Below are 18,315 nucleotides of genomic sequence, written 5' to 3' on the forward strand. Positions count from 1 at the left end.
TGTGTACATATTAAATAAGCCATGACAAACTTCTACTAAGGGGGTGCAGTAATATGCACTTGTCAAAACAAAAAAGCAACAAAAACACATTAAGCCCTCAGGGATTAAGCCAACTTCAAATACCAAGGCAAGAGCAGGGGCCTGGCTCTCCTAACAGAGCTCAGTTTAAAATCAAATAAGACTCTAACCACTTTCTCTTTTGGGCTCCTGATAACAGCCTTCCTCCTGCCCACCGATATAAGATCTTAAATTGTATTGCCTCAAACAATCAGCTCTTGAGATAACGGATCCAAAGGAGAGCTTGACCGGCTTCTGCACATCATCACGAGTAGGAATTTGTCTCAGAGCCCTCAGCTCGGTGCATCCATGAGTCTCTGTGTCCTCCTGACCTTCTTGTGTGTATTTCCCCTGCTATTCTCAAACTGAACAGGGTAATTTGTTGCGCGATACAGATCAAAATTCAATAATCCTGGAATTAGATGATGATTTATGTGTAAGGAGACAAAGAAGAGTATTGTGCAGGCAGAATTTCCCTCTGGGTACAGACCAGAAGGCCTTGGACCGGGGAGTGCTGCCTCACTGTGCACAAACACAAAATGAGCACGGGCAGTGAGAGAGTGCCGGCTCCTACCACCCCCTGCCAGCAGCTGTCACTCATCAGCACTGGGTGCCAGAGAAGACCAGAGCGAGTCAGCTCTCGCCCATTGTTAGCTCTCATCAAATCGCCCAAGCAGTGAAGTAAATCGTCTATTTACTATGCCAGTAAACCAGAGGGGACTTTCCTGTGTGCTGCAATACCTAATAAGCCTATAGCAGACGGAGTTTACAACTCTTTAAAATGGAGCCATCTCCTCAGTGCTTAGTCACAAGCTTAATCATTTGGGTGACAGATTGTCAATATGAGTAAATCCTCTGATATTTATGTCTTCTGTGTAAATGATATCATGCAACACGAGCCCTGAATATCATTTTATTTGCTCTAAGTTTGCCATGCAGAGCTTTTCTGTTTTTGTAAAATGCTACAATTTGGGGGGAAAAGGCTTTTATTTCACTGAATAAATACCTTTAGAGGCTAAAGTAGAAAAGAATAAGCAGTCATGAGAGGTCTAGCAGTAAAAGAGTGATGACAATGCATGCCTCCCTGGGCATACCTGAGAAAGTGTGGACAATTCAGACAATGAAGCCCATAGACCTATGCACTGCCACTGCAAGGCCAATGAAGGTGCAGGGGACATAACAAATAATATAGTGATCAAATCACTCTCATGTGACTCTACTGAGGAGCATGTATCCATCTCCCTACAGCATCTAGCTCTGTTTGTGAAGCAGTGGGAGTCGAGTTCTGAGCTTCTTGAAATCACGAATAACTCACTAGCTGAGAAAATGCACATTTCTAACTTCCAAATAGGACAGCTTCATTTTAAAATCCCCTGCTGGGACTCATTCAGGACACTTACCAGTAGGTGGTCTCATACAAAATTTACTAAGCTCCAGCCGCATTATTTATGCTCATCTGGCGCCCTCCTGTGAAAACACGAGGAATTACAACATGGGCCCGACAACTTATTTCATGCTGCTACAAGATTTGCTCATGCCAGTTCTGTTGGAGCTCTGTAATGTCTTTGATTAAGTATGTATGTGCATGTCTTTACAGCCTTTAAAGCCAACGCTTAAAATTCAGCTGATACCAGTATCTCAACGCCCACCCATGCATCTAAATGTCCAACTCACGAAAAATGTCCTTTTTAAACTTCTTTACACAGCCTAGAATTGCTGCATCTGCAAGCTGCTTTGGAACCCATCTCCCGCACACCTGCTTCTCTCAGGCAGTCCTCTGACTAAATGAAATCTGTAGTCATTGATTGCCTGCTCTATTCTGTGCAGTGGGTTTCAATGTTGCTATGCTAAGCTTCCACTGGTTTTCCATGTTTGAAAAGAAGAGCAGGGGGATCTCATAAAAGCAGCCAAGGCCCTAAAAATGAAAGCTGCAAATCGAAATTTAAACCTTCTTTTACCTGTTTTAGTTCTGGCTGAAATATCATTAACAATGGTTGATAAATATCTGTATCCACAAGAACAGAACCTTGAATCTGAAGAGAAGGAAACTACCAATACTCATTTCCCACTGTGCCACATTATTACTGGATGTTACAATCCCTGATAATGCATTGCTTTAAATGGAGAAAGCGGGATGGCTGTTATAAGGAAAGGCAGCCCAGAAACTTTAGCAGTTTGGGACACATCGTCAGTAGTGGACCTTGGATTCATCGGGTGTTTCGGCCATTATCACTAGACACCCTCATCTAAGGAGGCCCTGCCAGGGTTGATCAGGCCCGGAGTGTGTCACTGGTTTATGTTGAATTGGTATTTCTCTTCTTCTTTCTTCTGTTTGGTTTTCTGCAGTTTATTTTCTTCTATCTATTCACTGCAACTAAGAAATAATACTTACCTCTTTGACATTTATGGAGCCTCACGTCTTCAAAGGGATAAAAAGGTGACAGAGAGAAGTAAGACCACACCTCTCCACCGGATTGGGCTATAATTAATAATTAATGTGCAAAATTCACTGGAAATCTGCTCATAAAATACTGGTGTGGCGGGGCATGGTCTGCGGTGCTGCTGCAGGGGAGATGGACGCACCTGCACGGCCTATGCAATCACGCCATTCGGTCCTAAACCGTTTGGGCTTTACAACAGTGGATTTAAAAGTCATCGTCTGAGTGTTTAAAAAGTCTCGATATCTTTAAATCATACCTTCCCGTGACAAAACCTACTTCGGGATACTCATATATAGTAACCATGTAACACCCACTTTAAGTGCATCATCACATGTTTCAGCAGTCACGCTCTGATCCAGGACCTGGCACTGAGACAGAATAAAAACTCAAGAGGCTGGTGGCTTTTTCAGCAGAGTGTCTTGTTCAGACTTAGTGCTCTTGGATTTTTCCACAGTGCTTTGGAGAAAACCCCCCCAGGACAAATACACGGGGCAGTGCAAACCAGTCACTCAGCTGAGACCACCAGCACCACTAAAGTGTTTCTCCCAAGTTTCCACGTGTTTTGCACCTACAGAACCTGTTTGTACTGAACCAGTCAGTTTTTGAGCAGAACTGCCTTGCCAAGGACCAAATGTGTGCTTGGGAAGTAAACCATAAGGAGCTTATGATCTATATACACACACACCCACAACGGCAGAAATAAAAAAACAAAAATCGGAAAACTCACATTTTGTGCAGATACCTCAGATTTGTCCATCATGTTTTAAAGTCATTTACTTTGATTTGCTGTGGCATCGACAATCCATTCACAGACATCCCTCTCCAGATCTCGTGTCCATGCAGGTGCAATGTGGAATTGGTTTTTGAAGGACATGAGGACTACTGCATGGATTTACTGTATCTATCTATACTGTATGGATGGTGTCATTGAACACCAGGGACAATGAACTTCAAATGACCTTGAATGAGAGCGAGAGAGAGAGAAAATTACTTGGGAATATGTGTGTATTTACAGTAAGATTAATTCAAGTGTATTTTAGTCTTTTACAGCAACATCTTTGCCTCCATTTTCATGTGTACAACAGCGAGCTGCTGACTGACTAACAGGAGTGAGTCTAGTCCAGCTGCGTCCTTTTCTATGAATTGTTCACACACAACAGTGCAGGGCCATTAGTTTAGACTGGATTTCATCTGTGGAGACTGCAGTTGACTCCAAGGTAACATGAACACCAGAATACAAAAGCCAATAAACAGAAACAGAGGAGAGGCGATGAGGACAGGTACAGCAGAGTGGAAAGCTTTCAGGTTGAAAAGAAACTATTGGAATTCAAAATCAACGCAGGACAGGTCAGAAATCGACCGCGTCCTTTGAAGAACTCAACAAAACATCACTTCCACTCTGGAGAGAACAGAGATAAAAGTATCAAAGCGAACAAAGATGCAGTAGCAAGAATCGAAACGCTAGACAACACAAGACACTAGTTTAAAAAAACAAAACAAAAAAAAAACAACAAACTTGGAGCAAAGCTTTGAATTAAGTTTGGAAAAGACGCGTTTTGTATCGTATGTAATACTCCGAGTACCTAATATTACATGAGGGTTTTTATTCAATTATATGAATTTATCAGTATCTTGTACCTCTGTTATTGCAGTTTATAGCTCATTTAATGTTATGACTGTTCACCCAGGGACTGCAGGTGGAAATGAGCTAACAGCTAAATCTGGGACGAGGCGTTCTTGTACAAGATTAATGTTTTTGTGCTGACAAATAAAAAAGAAGAGTAAGTGTGAAGTGTCCACAATCCACACTGTTCCAGCTCATCAGTGAAACAGACAGGAGGTCAATTCATGGCCTGGATGTGCATGACTCACCTGCACTGATGATGGAGGAGATAATCACAGCAGCAGGATGACTTCAGAGGAACACAAATGCATGTTTTGTTTTTATGCACTGCATTCATTATATGGATTCAAATATTAGACTTTATCACTTTTACCTCCTCGCACAGAACTTCTGCACGATAACTACAGAAATGGCAACTCTTTATGTAACGAGACAGACTGTACAGACATCCCAGCCTCTGCTTCTGTCACATTAACACGTTTAGAGTTTGGGTGGAAAGGTCACCTGCCACTCTATAAACAGAATTATCTAGGATTTTCAGGGTAGACTAATTATCCTCCAAAGAGAGACGAACACAAAGAAAAAAAGATGAACAACCAAAGAATGCAGCCAAGATCTAATCTGCACTGCTGCATCGACCAGGCTCACAATAAGGAACACGGAGGGAAAAAAGAGCCAAGCACAGCAGCAGCAAGCTGAGAATACCTCTGAGGACAGAGGCTTATCAATAAGAGCAAAATAGAGGAGAGTAGATTTTAAACAGACAAAACACACACACACACACACACGATGAGCTCATGTGGGCAGTGTGTGACCCATAAGCCCAACTACAAAGAGATCTTAAATGGAAATGGAAAAACAGAATATAATCTTATTTTACCAAACAGAAGACAGATAAAATTTCAATTTGTCTGACTCGGTGTGTACTACAAAGAAATTTACTGCTACTGTGAGGAGAGAGCTGTTAAACCGCGGAGCCAAATCGAACCACACTCATTAGCGATATGAAGCTTTTTTTTTCCCTACACAAAAACAGGAGATGGATTGACTCCAGCAGCAGCTGGCTCACAAACCAACACTACTCATAAAACGTTTTGTGAATGCTGGCAGAACAGGAATAAAACAAACAACTAATTACAGGCGGTGAGAACACAATGCTGATCGAGCCAAAATGTCACCCTGAACTGATGAAAATGGGGAAACGCAACGCTATAGTCGGTTTGGATGGGATGACGGTTTTAAAGCCAGCGGAGTTAAAGATGGAGATGAATGGATGCAGATTACTTCTACTTGACTGCAGTAAAGGACAAAGCCTGCTGTGTGTTATCGCTTTGCTTTCCACCTCCACATCGCACGCTCTCTACTGATGCTATCTGAGGAAAAACCAGAGATAGTCAAAGAGAAGAGCGACTCGTTCCAGTTGCAGTGCTCGCCGTCGCCTCACAACTTGTGCGCTCGCGCTCATTCAGAACAAAGTCAGCCGTCAAGCTACTCCCGCTCACATATTTATAGACACAAATCTCTCCTTTGTTTTATTTATTTATTTGGATGAGCCTCATCAAAAACTGAGATTGTCAGTAGCTAGATTTAACAGAAAATTTGATAAGTGGTTATTTTGAAAACTGGGATAAAGCACTAAAGAGTCCAGTATGATACACAGAAAACGTCTCTCGAGAGAGAAAATGTCGTTTTTCTTCCATCAGTGTTTATATCATTTGCATGTCATTCACCATGAGAGCAACTCTATCAGGTGTGTTCTTTGTTTTAAAGCCCTTCAAAGACACCAACTCCCATCAATTCATCGGAAACAGCAGCAGTCTTGGTATTTCAGACCAAGAAATGAGTCTAAATGCACCGAGTTACAACTACGGACATGCACACAAGACAGCTGATGATGTCTGCTGCTCAGTGAGCCACTCCCCTCATTAGAGAATTCCCTGACCAGAAATAACCTGCACATAACGTCATTTAATCGTAGTTTCTTTTAAGAAAATTTAAACCAGAAAGGAGATCTTACTCTCCGAGCCTGTGCTGGAGGGGTGAGCTCAGCTCTCTCTCACACAAACAAACACACACACTGCTCTTAGTGACACTGCCAGATAGAACCTAATGCTTTAAAGTACCTATGTTGACAACTCCTGTTGCACAAAAAAGAAATTAAAAAAATCATGTGTTGCTCTTCCAGTCATTATTGTTGGCATTTTTGATTGAAGCCTTTGAGATGACTATGACTGAGCGACAGAACGCCGTCACTCTGATAGATTGATGAGAGCAGCGATGTCTGAAAAGGGCTTGAGAGAGCTACCTGGAAACATCAGTGCTTCACTTCTTATAAAACCCCAGAAAGGCAAATCTACATTAGTACACAGGTATAATGGAATGTCTAACATGACAACAGCTACATATTTTATACTGCAGATACAACTTCACGAGAGGATGGAGGCTATAATCGTGGCTCTATAATTAGGCACAAATGAGCTCAGAATTTGAACGTACAGAGAAATCTCCAAAAGCAAACCCAAGAGGTTAAATAAGTGGGTGTTAAGATTCCCATGAAGGCACACACTGCTGCAGTTTGTGTTTCTCCAATTTGCATTGCATTCTGCCCTGAGTACTGTAGGAGCATCCCCCCCCCCCCCCCACTATCATGATTATACATACTCCTTAACCAGGACTTGTCACCGTGTAAGTGGTTGCAGTGAGTGGCTACGTTTTAAAAGACCATTCAAACTTTTAAAATCTCCCACTATTCCCAGTAAGTCCCTTTTACTCGTCCTCCTGTCATATTTAACTAAGAGCATATTCAAACTGAGAACCATGGTGCTGGCCTGTGCAAAGAGAAATTAATGAGCATGGAAGACCACCCTCGAGTGCAGTTAAGAGTTCAAGCTCTGCTGTTATAATGATAACTGGTCGAGATGAAAGTCTTCATTCTTAAAAGCAGTCAGTTCAAAACACATGTCCAGCTTCCCATTTCTCCAGTTAAAGCATTTCGATTGGTCAGTAGATGCTGTCAATCATCTCACGGCTGACAGGAAATCAGTCGCTCAAGAAGGCAAAAGAGACCGAAAGCAAATCCCGGCTGAGCGGTGGAATCCAGATGGTCATCCTTCTACATATCTGAGCAGCTCCCGTTTCACATAAAACAAAGGCTGATTCCAGACCTGCCATTTAGTCCCCTTCCTGGTTTCCAAGGAGCAGCAGTGCCAAGATTCACAGTGTTTTGTAGCCCATCTGAGAAAAACTGAGAGCACTTTGAGAAGTTTGCCTGGTGGAAAAGGTCACAGGCTGTCTGTGCGGGCGTGACAGCTGTCACACACTCTGACCGGGTGGTCCCAACCTCGAGAGGGCACGGGCTTGTTGTGTGTGGAGCAGGGCCCGCAAACGCCCTGCCCACAGGCCCTGCAGTGGTGCTTCGACATGGCTGGAGTGAAAGGTTTGGAGCACTGGTTGCACTTGGTGATGTCCTGGTCTGGCACCCAGTAGTCTGGCCGAGCCACGTCCTTCACGAAACCTGAAGCGGACAGGCAAACAGAGAAGAGTGAGTTTAAGATTTTAAATCGGAGATTGGCTTTTTATTTTTTATTGTCTTAGAACATAAATGCATTGTTCATTGTGTGTGTGTTGGGAGGGGGAACTTTTCAAAGCTTTGACTACTTCAAAGTGGAAGTCTTCTTTTTGTCCAGTGTTAACAAAGTTACATTCACCACCTAAGATGGCAACATGTAATATGTACCCATCTAACAGCATCTCCATTACAGCCCATTCAAACCCCTTTCAGCTCCACTAAAGAAAACTATCTTCCCTCTCTGTGTTTCTCTCTGTGTTTCTTAGAGAAGAAGATTATTTTTCTTGTACAAGAAGCTTTCAGGTTTAGGTTTGTAGTCTTGATCAGTCACAGTTGAGGCTTGTATTCCAGTAAACAGCTTGCGTGGAGGGACAAAGAGGGACTGCGTTTTCTGAAACACAAACCTAAACCTGACATTTTTGCCTGTTAATTAGTTTTTTAAACTGATCTGGACTAGCAAACTATAACCACCAGCCTTACACCCAATACCAGTTATCCATTATTCACAAGGCTATTCGCTACACTAGAAGCACCAAACCCCGCTGCTGTCATCAGAGGACAGACGATATATCCAGCTATCATCTGAGAACCTATGTGGTCACCATTGCAGTGCTGGTCAGGTTGGTGATTCAGAATCATTTATTTTAATCCCTTTGCCCAACATCCTATATATTTGGTTTTTCCTTCCTGGAAACCGTTCATTGAGGCTGACTTCACGCTATGTCCTTCACTCTGCAGGAGCACTCAGCCACTCAAACATCAGTTTCCACAATAAACTCTTGTGCCAAGTCTGAGGCTTTTACTCATCTGTGTTTTAGAGCAAGGTCGAGCAAATCCCAAATTGTGCCAAAGCGTTCTATTATTACCTCCACCGATGAGGTCATGTGACAGGTTGGATTTGTCTGTCTGAAAGCAGCATGATATAAAAATATATGCATTTAATATTTACTACACATAGAGTTTGACAGAACTTAGAAGTTATTATATTTTTGATCTGGATTCACGAATTTTTGAAAGGATCTTTATTTTTTTATTATTAAAGGAGTTGAGACAAAAACGGGACATTTCACATCATATCTTTACAAATACATATAAAATCAAAGTTTGAAAAAAGGTAGGCGCTGTTTCGATCTGCAGCTGTGTTTCTGCTTATGATCAGAAGCCTATTGAGACTTTGGTACCAGCTTTAACTTAAAATCCACTGACTAACTGAATTTGTTGCCACTGTCACAGGTAAACTGGCTCTTGTTGCACTGATGTTGAAGCTTAGCAGTCTGGAATTTCATCACAGTTCATCAAACTAGTTTGACTTTAATTATACGTTAATTTAAACTGATACTGGTGGATAATATATAATTTTAGTGGTATTGCACAGACATGCACTCAGTTCTTGGTGGATGACAAACACCAGTATGCAAAATCACTCTGAAACCAACCATCCGATCATGTCCCAGATGTACCTACGCCTGTAGATTAGCCTATCCTAACACACTCATGGAGTGGTTGTGCTAAAACCAGGTATTAGAATTACCAACAAATATCTGAGTGGTGAGGAGACAATATAAAACAAGCTGCAGAGCACCAACAGACCATGTAATGGTAAAAGAAAAAAGCAGTGCTCACAGAGAGGGTAGTCCACAGCTGTGGTGACCATGTCCAGTGTCGACTGTGCCACCTCCGTCACCCTGCGAGCTATCAGACCACGAGGCTCCACCTTACAGACTAAACAAACAAGGTGTGTGTGAGAGACAAAGAAATCAAAACACAAAAGCAGTAATAACAACAAGTCAGGAGCCGCGACGACCAGCATCAAATGCATGAAAACACACAGTCTCACTGTTCGGTATGCACGCTGCAAATCCATGACACAGTATTTGCTCCCCTCGTGATACCGTGTTTTTTGTTTTTTTGTATATTTGTCACACTTAAATCTTTCAGACCAGACATTTATTATTAGACAAAGATAACCTGCTTAACCCTCTGGGTCTATATTTCACCTTTAAAAACTGTTTATCTTGCCTTGTTTGGTATCATTATTTTCAGCACAACCTCAAATAACTGGAATTTGAGTTATTTTTTCATTTTTATATACTATATTAGCACAATTGATCTAAATTTAGACAAAAAATTCTAAATCCGAGTAAAAAAAAGTTATATTTTTTACTGTAAAACCCACAAACATATTTAACGAATCATTTTCATAACTTGAAATGCAAATAGAAATTGTACATGTCTAAAAATTATGCACAAGTTTTGCAAACAACAAAGTTATCTGGTACTATTTAAAAATGCAGCCAAGGCCTCGGGCGTTTTTTATATAACCATTTAAATCTATTTACAGAACAATCAGGTGTGCTGCATCAAATAAGAAGGCACACTAATTATTTGTGTCAGTCCAAAAAAATAGTTTGTGTTCAGTATAAGACAGAGGAGAACACCACAGGCCTAAACCCTGCAGGTCTGACAGCAGGAGGTCCTGTTTTCCATGTGGGAACAGCGTTTACACTGGAATCTGCCTGTGGCCCATCGACACAATTCAAAAACTGGTATATAGTTTGAAGTCCGTACTTTCGACCCAGGTTTAAATGGAGACTCTGAGTCGCTGCATCTTGTAGCTGTGTCGTCTTGAATTGGTCATGTGATTTTGACGCGCCAGTGCGTCCGTCGACCCCAGAGGGTTAAATACAAAATGCAGTTTTTAACTCATGATTTCATCTAATAAGGGTTATACAAACCTAACTGGCCCTATGTAAAAAAGTAATTGCCCCATCTTTATAAATCATGAATTAACCACATATTTGTGTAGACTGACTTTGACTTTACTAGCTACACCCAGGCCTGATTACTGACAGACCTGTTTAATCAAGAAATCTCTTAAATAGAACCTGTCTGACAAAGTGAAGTAGCCTAAAAGATCTCAAAAAGCAGCACATCATGCCACAACTGAAAGAAACTCAAGAGCACACGAGAAACAAACTCACTGACATCTATCAGTCTGAAAAGGGTTACAAATCCACTTCTAAGGCTTCAGACTCCAGTGAACCATGGTGAGAGCCATTATCCACAAATGGAGAAAACTTGGAAGCGTGGTGAACCTTCCCAAATGTGGCCAGCCAGCCATATTACTCCAAGAGCGCATCAATGAGTCATGCAGGAGGTAACAAAAGACCCAGAACAACATCTAAAGTACTTCAGGTCAACTTGTCTCGCTTAAGGTCAGAGTTCACATTGAGTCTTATTGTGGAGTTCATGACTCAACATTAAGAAAGAGACTGAACAAAAATGGCAACAATGTGAGTGACAGTCACATAAATAAACCACCAATGCTGAATTAAAACAATTCTGCAGTGAAGAGTGGGACAAAAGTTCTTGATGCCAAGGGTGGCACAACCAGTTATCAGGTTTAGAGGCAATTACTTTTTCACAAGTGACCATGGAGATCTGGATAACTTTCGTCCTTCAATAACTAAAATAACAAATAAAAACTGCATTTTTAAAAATTTACTCAGGTTATCATCGTCTAATATTAAAATTAACAGCATTGTATACACAGGTGTGTGTGTCACATAACATTAAGTGTAAATGTGGGCTCACCTGTAATTGAGTGCTTAGCGACTACAATGATGAAAGACATTTGTCTAATGTAACTCTAGGTTTAGGCTCGTCCAGCAGTTTAACTGACAGCTTGTTTCTGTCTTACCCTGGCTGTTGGTGTCAGGAGGACCTCCCTGGCGGTAGCAGGCCTCACACACCCTGACAGGACTGTTGCCCCAGCCCCTCTCTGGCACCGGCATCCTGCGGCTGGAACAAGGATGGCAGAAACCCTCCCCACATGATCGACAGTGATGCTTCCTTTCAGCCTCCTTGAACTCCTTTTGACATCCATGACAGGCCTGAGGGGAAAGAGGGAGGGGGATACAGTGATGGCAGATATCACACCGACAGACACAAGTCAATGAAGACCAAAAATTTAACCACTTATAACTGCTATAGTTATTCTAGTGCCTTATGTTGTGTTTCTAAATGTTAGCCCTTCATACTCACAGTGATCTCTGTATTAGGTCTCCAGTATGGAGGTGCCACCTGGTCAGTAATCCAGGCAGTGACGGCTTTGGTGGGGCCAGTACCGTACTCTGACACTGACTGAATCACATAGTTCATCCCATCCAAGACCCTCTGGGCAGCATTTTGGTGGCTGGTTAGAAAAGCGTCAGACTGAAGAAAGACACGAGTGTGATCTCAATTAAAAGCTTGATAAAGAGGATGATGGGCAAATTAAGTGCCCATTAGTGATTCCACCATCATTTCTACAGTCACAAGTGCAAATCAGCTGAAGTGAATCATCTTAACCCCCAGAATTTCTTGCAGTTTAGCATTTAATATCAGAATTACCGTATGAGGCCAATAACTGGGAACTCCCAGTTGCAGGGAGGAAGGCAATGATGGTGTTATAGCATGGCTCAACAGTCCAAGTGTTTCACTTAAATTTACATCTGACAAAACATGCGAGCATCCTGTTTTGTCTGTGTGCAGAGAAAGCTTAGCTGCAGGCTCTCTCTATAGCAGCAATGCCTGCAGCATGCAGGGATGAATCCAAACTGATGGCACAGGGTGTACTCCACCACACCTCAAACGTTTAGTTGCTACTTATTTAGATTAGCAGAACTAAAAGTAAATATATTATATATCACCCCAACCCATAACGAGACAGCCTAAAGAAATGAATTTAACCATTACAGAATATTTTTTCTCTAGGGCAGTGACAAAATATGACAGTACCTTACTGAGTGTCAGGACAACAATCACTAAAACAATTTGCCTCTGCTTTAATTACAGGCAACAAAAATCCAAAACAGTATTTCAGTACTGCGTGCTTATTTTACAAAGACTAAAAATATGTAACATAAAACCAACAGGTGCTATTTTTTACACTCTCCACAAATTCTTTTGATGTTTTTTGTGAAATAAACATTATTAAATATAAACATGAGTTAAGCATGTTTTAGTACTCACATCCTCCCAGACGTGCTTGACCTCTGATCGCACCACACCACTCTCTGGGTCCTGGTTTCCCATCCAGTACTGTCTGCTGCGGTAGATTACCCCACAGCTAGCACACTCCAACACATATCTGAAAGAGGGACGAGAGGAACAAGGCAGCAGACAGTGGAAGTGAGATTATTGGCTGAAAGGCAAAGAGGAGTGTGAGCGTCCGCCTAAGTGTGTATATGTGAGTTTCCATACCCTGACCAGGCGTATTTGGCCAGTCCAAACCAGGGATTATCAGACGAAGCTGATGTTTTGGGCACAACAATCACCTCTCTGCCAGCTTCATAGCACCTCTGGACATGCAACACAAAACAGATGTAAACAACAACAACATACAGGTTCACCAAAACTAGCAGTGAAATTCTGTTCTTACCTTACAGATGAGGACCTTGTTGTTGTACTGGTGTGCATACTGGCAGAGTCCATCTGCCATGTGGGGAACTCTGTCTCTCAGGTGGTTCATTCCATTTTTACAGCGAATGCTGGAGAGTCGACATGACAGATATTAGAGTTGGTGAAGGAGAGGGGGATTTGTAAGAAACCTATGGTTACAGTGCACTCATTCTGAACAAGTGTTATAATTTCTCACACACACGCTGCTCTCAGGTTTTAGGAAAGAACAAGGAAGAAGAGTAGCTAAGAAGCAAAGTAGGTTTCTCTTCACCAAAACCAAAACATGGAAAAAGAATTAGCACTTATGCATCCCACTGAGGAGATAGTTAACATCCACAAGAAAAGCAGAGGATTCCCATTTTTAAAGAATACTGTTCTCTACTGTGATTCAGTCACAGAGACAGTAAAAGGCTGTTTTTCTGAGATGGAAAACTAGAACTATTTGGATCAAACTAAATGAGAAAAAACTCAGGAAAGGTGTGGTTATAATAACAGTCCATCCAAGGTGATTAGGTAATCTGCAAACACCCAGCGCTGGAGATGAGTACAGTTTCCAGACCAACAATAATAATACACACTTCTCACACATTCCCAACTATGCAATCTAAATATTTCAGGTTTAGGTTGACCATCCATCCATCCATCCATCTTCATCCGCTTTGTCCGGGGCCGGGTCGCGGGGGCAGCAGCCTAAGCAAAGAGGCCCAGACCTCCCTCTCCCCAGCCACCTCCTCCAGCTTATCCGGGGGAATACCAAGGCGTTCCCAGGCCAGCCGAGAGATATAATCTCTCCAGCGTGTCCTGGGTCTGCCCCGGGGCCTCCTCCCGGTGGGACATGCCTGGAACACCTCACCCAGGAGGCGCCCAGGGGGCATCCTTGTCAGATGCCCGAACCACCTCAGCTGGCTCCTTTCGATGTGGAGCAGCAGCTGCTCTACTCTGAGCCCCTCCCGGATGGCCGAACTTCTCACCCTATCTCTAAGGGAGAGGCCAGCCACCCTTCGGAGGAAGCTCATTTCTGCCGCTTGTATCCACGATCTCGTTCTTTCGGTCACTACCCACAGCTCGTGGCCATAGGTGAGGGTAGGGACGTAGATCGACCGGTAAATTGAGAGCTTCGCTTTTATGCTCAGCTCTCTCTTCACCACAACAGACCGGTACAGCGTCCGCATTACTGCAGCTGCAGCCCCAATCCGTCTGTCGATCTCCGGCTCCCTTCTCCCATCACTCGCAAACAAGACCCCGAGATACTTGAACTCCTCCACTTGGGGCAGGAACTCATCCTCGACCCGGAGTGGGCACTCCACCCTTTTCCGGCTGAGAACCATGGCCTCAGATTTGGAGGTGCTGATCCTCATTCCCGCTGCTTCACACTCGGCTGCGAACCGTTCCAGTGCGAGCTGGAGGCCCTCACCCGATGAAGCCAACAGAACCACATCATCTGCAAAAATCAGAGATGAGATTCTGAGGCCACCAAAGCGAAAGCCCTCCGCCACTTGGCTGCGCCTAGAAATCCTGTCCATAAAAATTATGAACAGAACCGGAGACAAAGGGCAGCCCTGGCGGAGCCCATCACCCACCGGGAACGAGTCCGACTTATTGCCGGCAATGCGAACCAAGCTCTTGCAACGGTTGTATAGGGATCGAATGGCCCGTAGCAATGGGCCAGACACCCCATATTCCCGCAACACCTCCCACAGGACACCCCGAGGGACACGGTCGAATGCCTTCTCCAAGTCCACGAAACACATGTAGACTGGTTGGGCAAACTCCCATGCTCCCTCAAGTATCCTGGAGAGGATAAAGAGCTGGTCCAGTGTTCCGCGACCAGGACGAAAACCGCATTGTTCCTCCTGTATCCGAGGTTCGACTAACCATACGTTCAAATTTTATGGACCAGTTCTAGCTCTTGTGTGTAGACAGCGTTACTGACTTACTTGCAGCTGAGACAGAGAGCTGAGCAGGTGAAGTATTCATCTGGGAAGAAGGAGTACAGTGTCATCTTTTCATCTGATAGTTCTCCACAGAAACGCTCACTCAGAGCCTTGTTGAAACAAAAACAGAAGGGATTAGAAGACAGAGAACTAGATGGGAGCTGAAAAAAGGCTGAGGAGACACAAAGGAAGGATTAAAAAGAATCATATGTTTTTTCTTAAAAGGCCTCTAATATGGTGCTTCTTCACTTACTTCTAGTGCATGAAACACTATCCCAGGCTGGCGGGGGGACCGTGTATGAGTGTTCTTCACTTGCTGCTTGATGGCCTCTAGCAGCCCGCTATAGTCTGTGGGCGGTGTGATCGTCTGAGTGCCTACGTACTGCACTGAGCTGAAGGCCTCTGTCCCCAAACCCAGGTCATGAAAACGCTTCTGGAGGAGTGTGTCTGCATAGCCGGCCATCTTTGAGTCTACAACAGGAAGGAAAGACAATAACATTGAAATCTGTGACACAGGAAATTACAACCAAGGGAAATAATTATCCTAAAGTTCTGCTTGGAAGTACCTTGGCCCAGGAGTTGCGTGTGTGTTGTTTCCTGGAAGATGATGACTGCAGGCCCCAAAGAGGACAGGGGTACATCCAGACCACAGCGGGTGGACAGGGCCCTTAGCTCTGGGGTGAAATGCTTCAGGTATGCCCCTGAGGCACTACTCAGGAACTGGAACATGTCATTGTGAAGACGCTCTGCCCGTGTGCGATACACCACTATATCCGACACTGCCAGCACCTGAAATTGAAATAAAAATGTATCTGGAAATAAGATGACTTGCTTATATCATGAAAACATTAGAAATGAGAAATAAAGTGAGTTTCACTGTTCTGTTTACATGATTAGGATGTGACCATTACCTCAGCAGAACAAGCAAAGAAGACAATACTAGAAGTCAGCACACAAAATCACAGACTCCTCCAATTATTCCACCCAAACCAAGCAGCAACCGCTAAATTTACCTTCAGCAGCAGCCGCATTCTCTGGTTCTGATTGGCTGCGGCTCCCAAGAGGCCCTCTGTATCCAGCGCAATGAGGCTGAGAGTGGGGTTGTAAGCAGCCCAAACTCCCACAGTACAGGAGCTGGGGGACTTGGAGGTGTAGAAAACAGTCTCGCCATCAAACAGGACGTGGTTAAGCGTGTGGGACTTGCCATCACCGGTGTTTCCAAAGATGGAGAGGACCTTGACGCCCGCTACGTCGGCACAGCCAAGTCGCTCCACGAACTCTGCCTCATCCCGGACCTATAGGATAAGAGGAGAAAGAGCACCAAGAGACAGGCTGGTTACAGAGATGAGCTATTTTGTGGCACCGTGATACAATTGGGAAAATTACTTTTACTGATTCTTTACGAACGGTATTATTTATTTTAAACAAAGAAACCAAAAACAAAACAAAAAAAGAACTGCGGGGGATTAGTCACTTCAATCTTAACGCTGGTTGTTCATACAGATTACCTTAAGTACACAAGAAAACATTATCTCTTGTACTTTGTAACACTGTGAGGGTGCCTTCCATGTGGGTCAACTGTGCTGTATGACTCACCAGGGACTTTCCTAATAGCAACCCTGTCTGCTGTTGTGCTGCTCTTATTTACAACTTAAATTTAATGTTTTTTCACAGTATTATAAGCAAGACACCATCCACACGTTAAAGCCACGGGCTGTATACAGACAAAGGCTAAAAAGACAAGAGGCTAAACACGACGAACATCCAAACACGCTGTTTAACGTCGCATTAGCAAAGCGTCGTGAAGTAGCTAAAGCCTCAACAAACTTGCTTTATTAGCTTCAAGACAAAAAGATCGATTTAGCGCTGAAAGCAGATTTGGCTCATCCAACATTTTTTTCTTTTCGTGACAAAAGATAGTTAAGGGCCTTCCGTAACAGGAGTCTTCCCCTTTCTAGCCTAGCGGCTAACTGTTAGCCGCCGTTAGCTCAGCTGATGTTAGCTAACTTTACCTGCAGGTTTTCTTGCTCGTCCACGAGCAGGAAGCTCCGGCCGCCGCCGTTGGGACGGTCCTCTGGCTTCAATGGACTGATCGACAAACTATCCATTTCTTTCATCAGTATATCGGACATCGTTGTTCACTTAATTGAAACGCATTTGTGGCAGCAGCACCAAAGAGCAAAGCGAAAGTTTAACATGACGCCTACCTGTCGGTCAATCACAACAACAGCGCGTGGACTGTAGGAGGAGCCAGATGGGGCCACGCAGGGCAGCAACGTAAGACGCGCTTGTTTGACTTTGGTCTAAACATGAGCACCACCGTGTGGTCAGCCGCAATACAGCACCTCACATGCCATTCAACAAACTTCCTTCATCAGGGAATGAGAAAGCATAAAATAAAACCGAGTGGACCCATGTGACCGGTCTTTTGTGGCCCCTAATATATATTATTATTATATTTTTTTCTTATTTAGGATTAATGATGTGAACCAAACACAAATAACGTCCATCTAACATTTCTTGCTACGTTAATACAAAATAACACATTTATTATTCTTCACAACTAAAGAATAACGCACAAAATCAAAGTTTCCTTAACTGACAGAGAGTATTTTATCGGAGCGGTGCTTCCATGCTAGAGCTGCTTGCTAATGTTCATTAAATATTTGTTAGCACAGATCTATAAATATCACATGTCACTGGCTTCAGAGCGGCGCCACTGCTGCTAACATGACATGGAGAAAGAAATTCCAGCATTGCTGCTCTAACGGCTCTGAGTCCTTCCTTCCTTCCTCCCTCATCTCCTCCCTCCCTTCCTTCCAATGTCTAGGGAGTGGAAAATGCCAGCCCAGGCTTTGGCATAGTCGCTTTAACACCCTTGTCTCTAGCCTGAGTCAAATAAAATCGCCACCTGGGACAGATCCAGCAAAAGATGTAGTAAGGGCAAGAAAACGAGCGAGAGGGGGAAGGATGCAATAAAGGATGGCGTGGTTAAGGATTTAGAGAGGGTCCCGGCCTTTCTCCGGGCTCAACTATGAGAGACAAATGTCTGAAAGAATCAATTATAGGCCTACTCCCAACCCATCACCCCTGATTAATGAATAATTAAAGCTTCTCATTGCAGGGCCATCTAACATCCATGAGGCCATGAAGCCGCTAAGATTACGCAGAAACAACTTCTCTTGATTTTCAACAAATGACTATACAGACCTGTCCTCAGTTTCCTTAACAAAACAGGTAAACATCTTT

General features: G+C 43.5%; 1 protein-coding gene across 1 annotated transcript; it reads right to left on the reverse strand.

The window, feature by feature from the left end:
- Window positions 1-5,645: 5,645 nt before the first annotated feature.
- LOC146559251 (zinc finger FYVE domain-containing protein 1) lies at window positions 5,646-17,267 on the reverse strand. The gene is made up of 12 exons (XM_085245091.1): window positions 17,079-17,267; window positions 16,080-16,361; window positions 15,633-15,855; window positions 15,320-15,537; window positions 15,070-15,176; window positions 13,113-13,221; window positions 12,935-13,032; window positions 12,704-12,821; window positions 11,735-11,905; window positions 11,391-11,583; window positions 9,314-9,412; window positions 5,646-7,636 (listed from the first exon to the last, which is right to left on the reverse strand). Exons 1-12 carry the CDS (start codon window positions 17,196-17,198, stop codon window positions 7,404-7,406), a joined length of 1,971 nt encoding a protein of 656 aa, XP_085101217.1. The 5' UTR covers window positions 17,199-17,267; the 3' UTR covers window positions 5,646-7,403.
- Between the last annotated feature and the right edge of the window lie 1,048 nt (window positions 17,268-18,315).

This window comes from Mchenga conophoros, linkage group LG14, assembly GCF_057382185.1.
Source record: "Mchenga conophoros isolate Kocher_MC1m ecotype Shallow Benthic linkage group LG14, M_conophoros_male_GT1.1, whole genome shotgun sequence".
Taxonomy (NCBI): domain Eukaryota; kingdom Metazoa; phylum Chordata; class Actinopteri; order Cichliformes; family Cichlidae; genus Mchenga; species Mchenga conophoros.

What these genes read in the sequence shown, in the direction of transcription:
- LOC146559251 (XM_085245091.1), bottom strand. Translation starts at nt 17,198, where the DNA reads ATGTCCGATATACTGATGAAAGAAATGGATAGTTTGTCGATCAGTCCA. An exon ending in TAGTGTTTCATGCACTAGAA is followed by an intron (nt 15,177 to 15,319) that starts GTAAGTGAAGAA and finishes TGTTTCAACAAG; the next exon opens with GCTCTGAGTGAGCGTTTCTG. An exon ending in TCCTGACACCAACAGCCAGG is followed by an intron (nt 9,413 to 11,390) that starts GTAAGACAGAAA and finishes TTGTTTGTTTAG; the next exon opens with TCTGTAAGGTGGAGCCTCGT.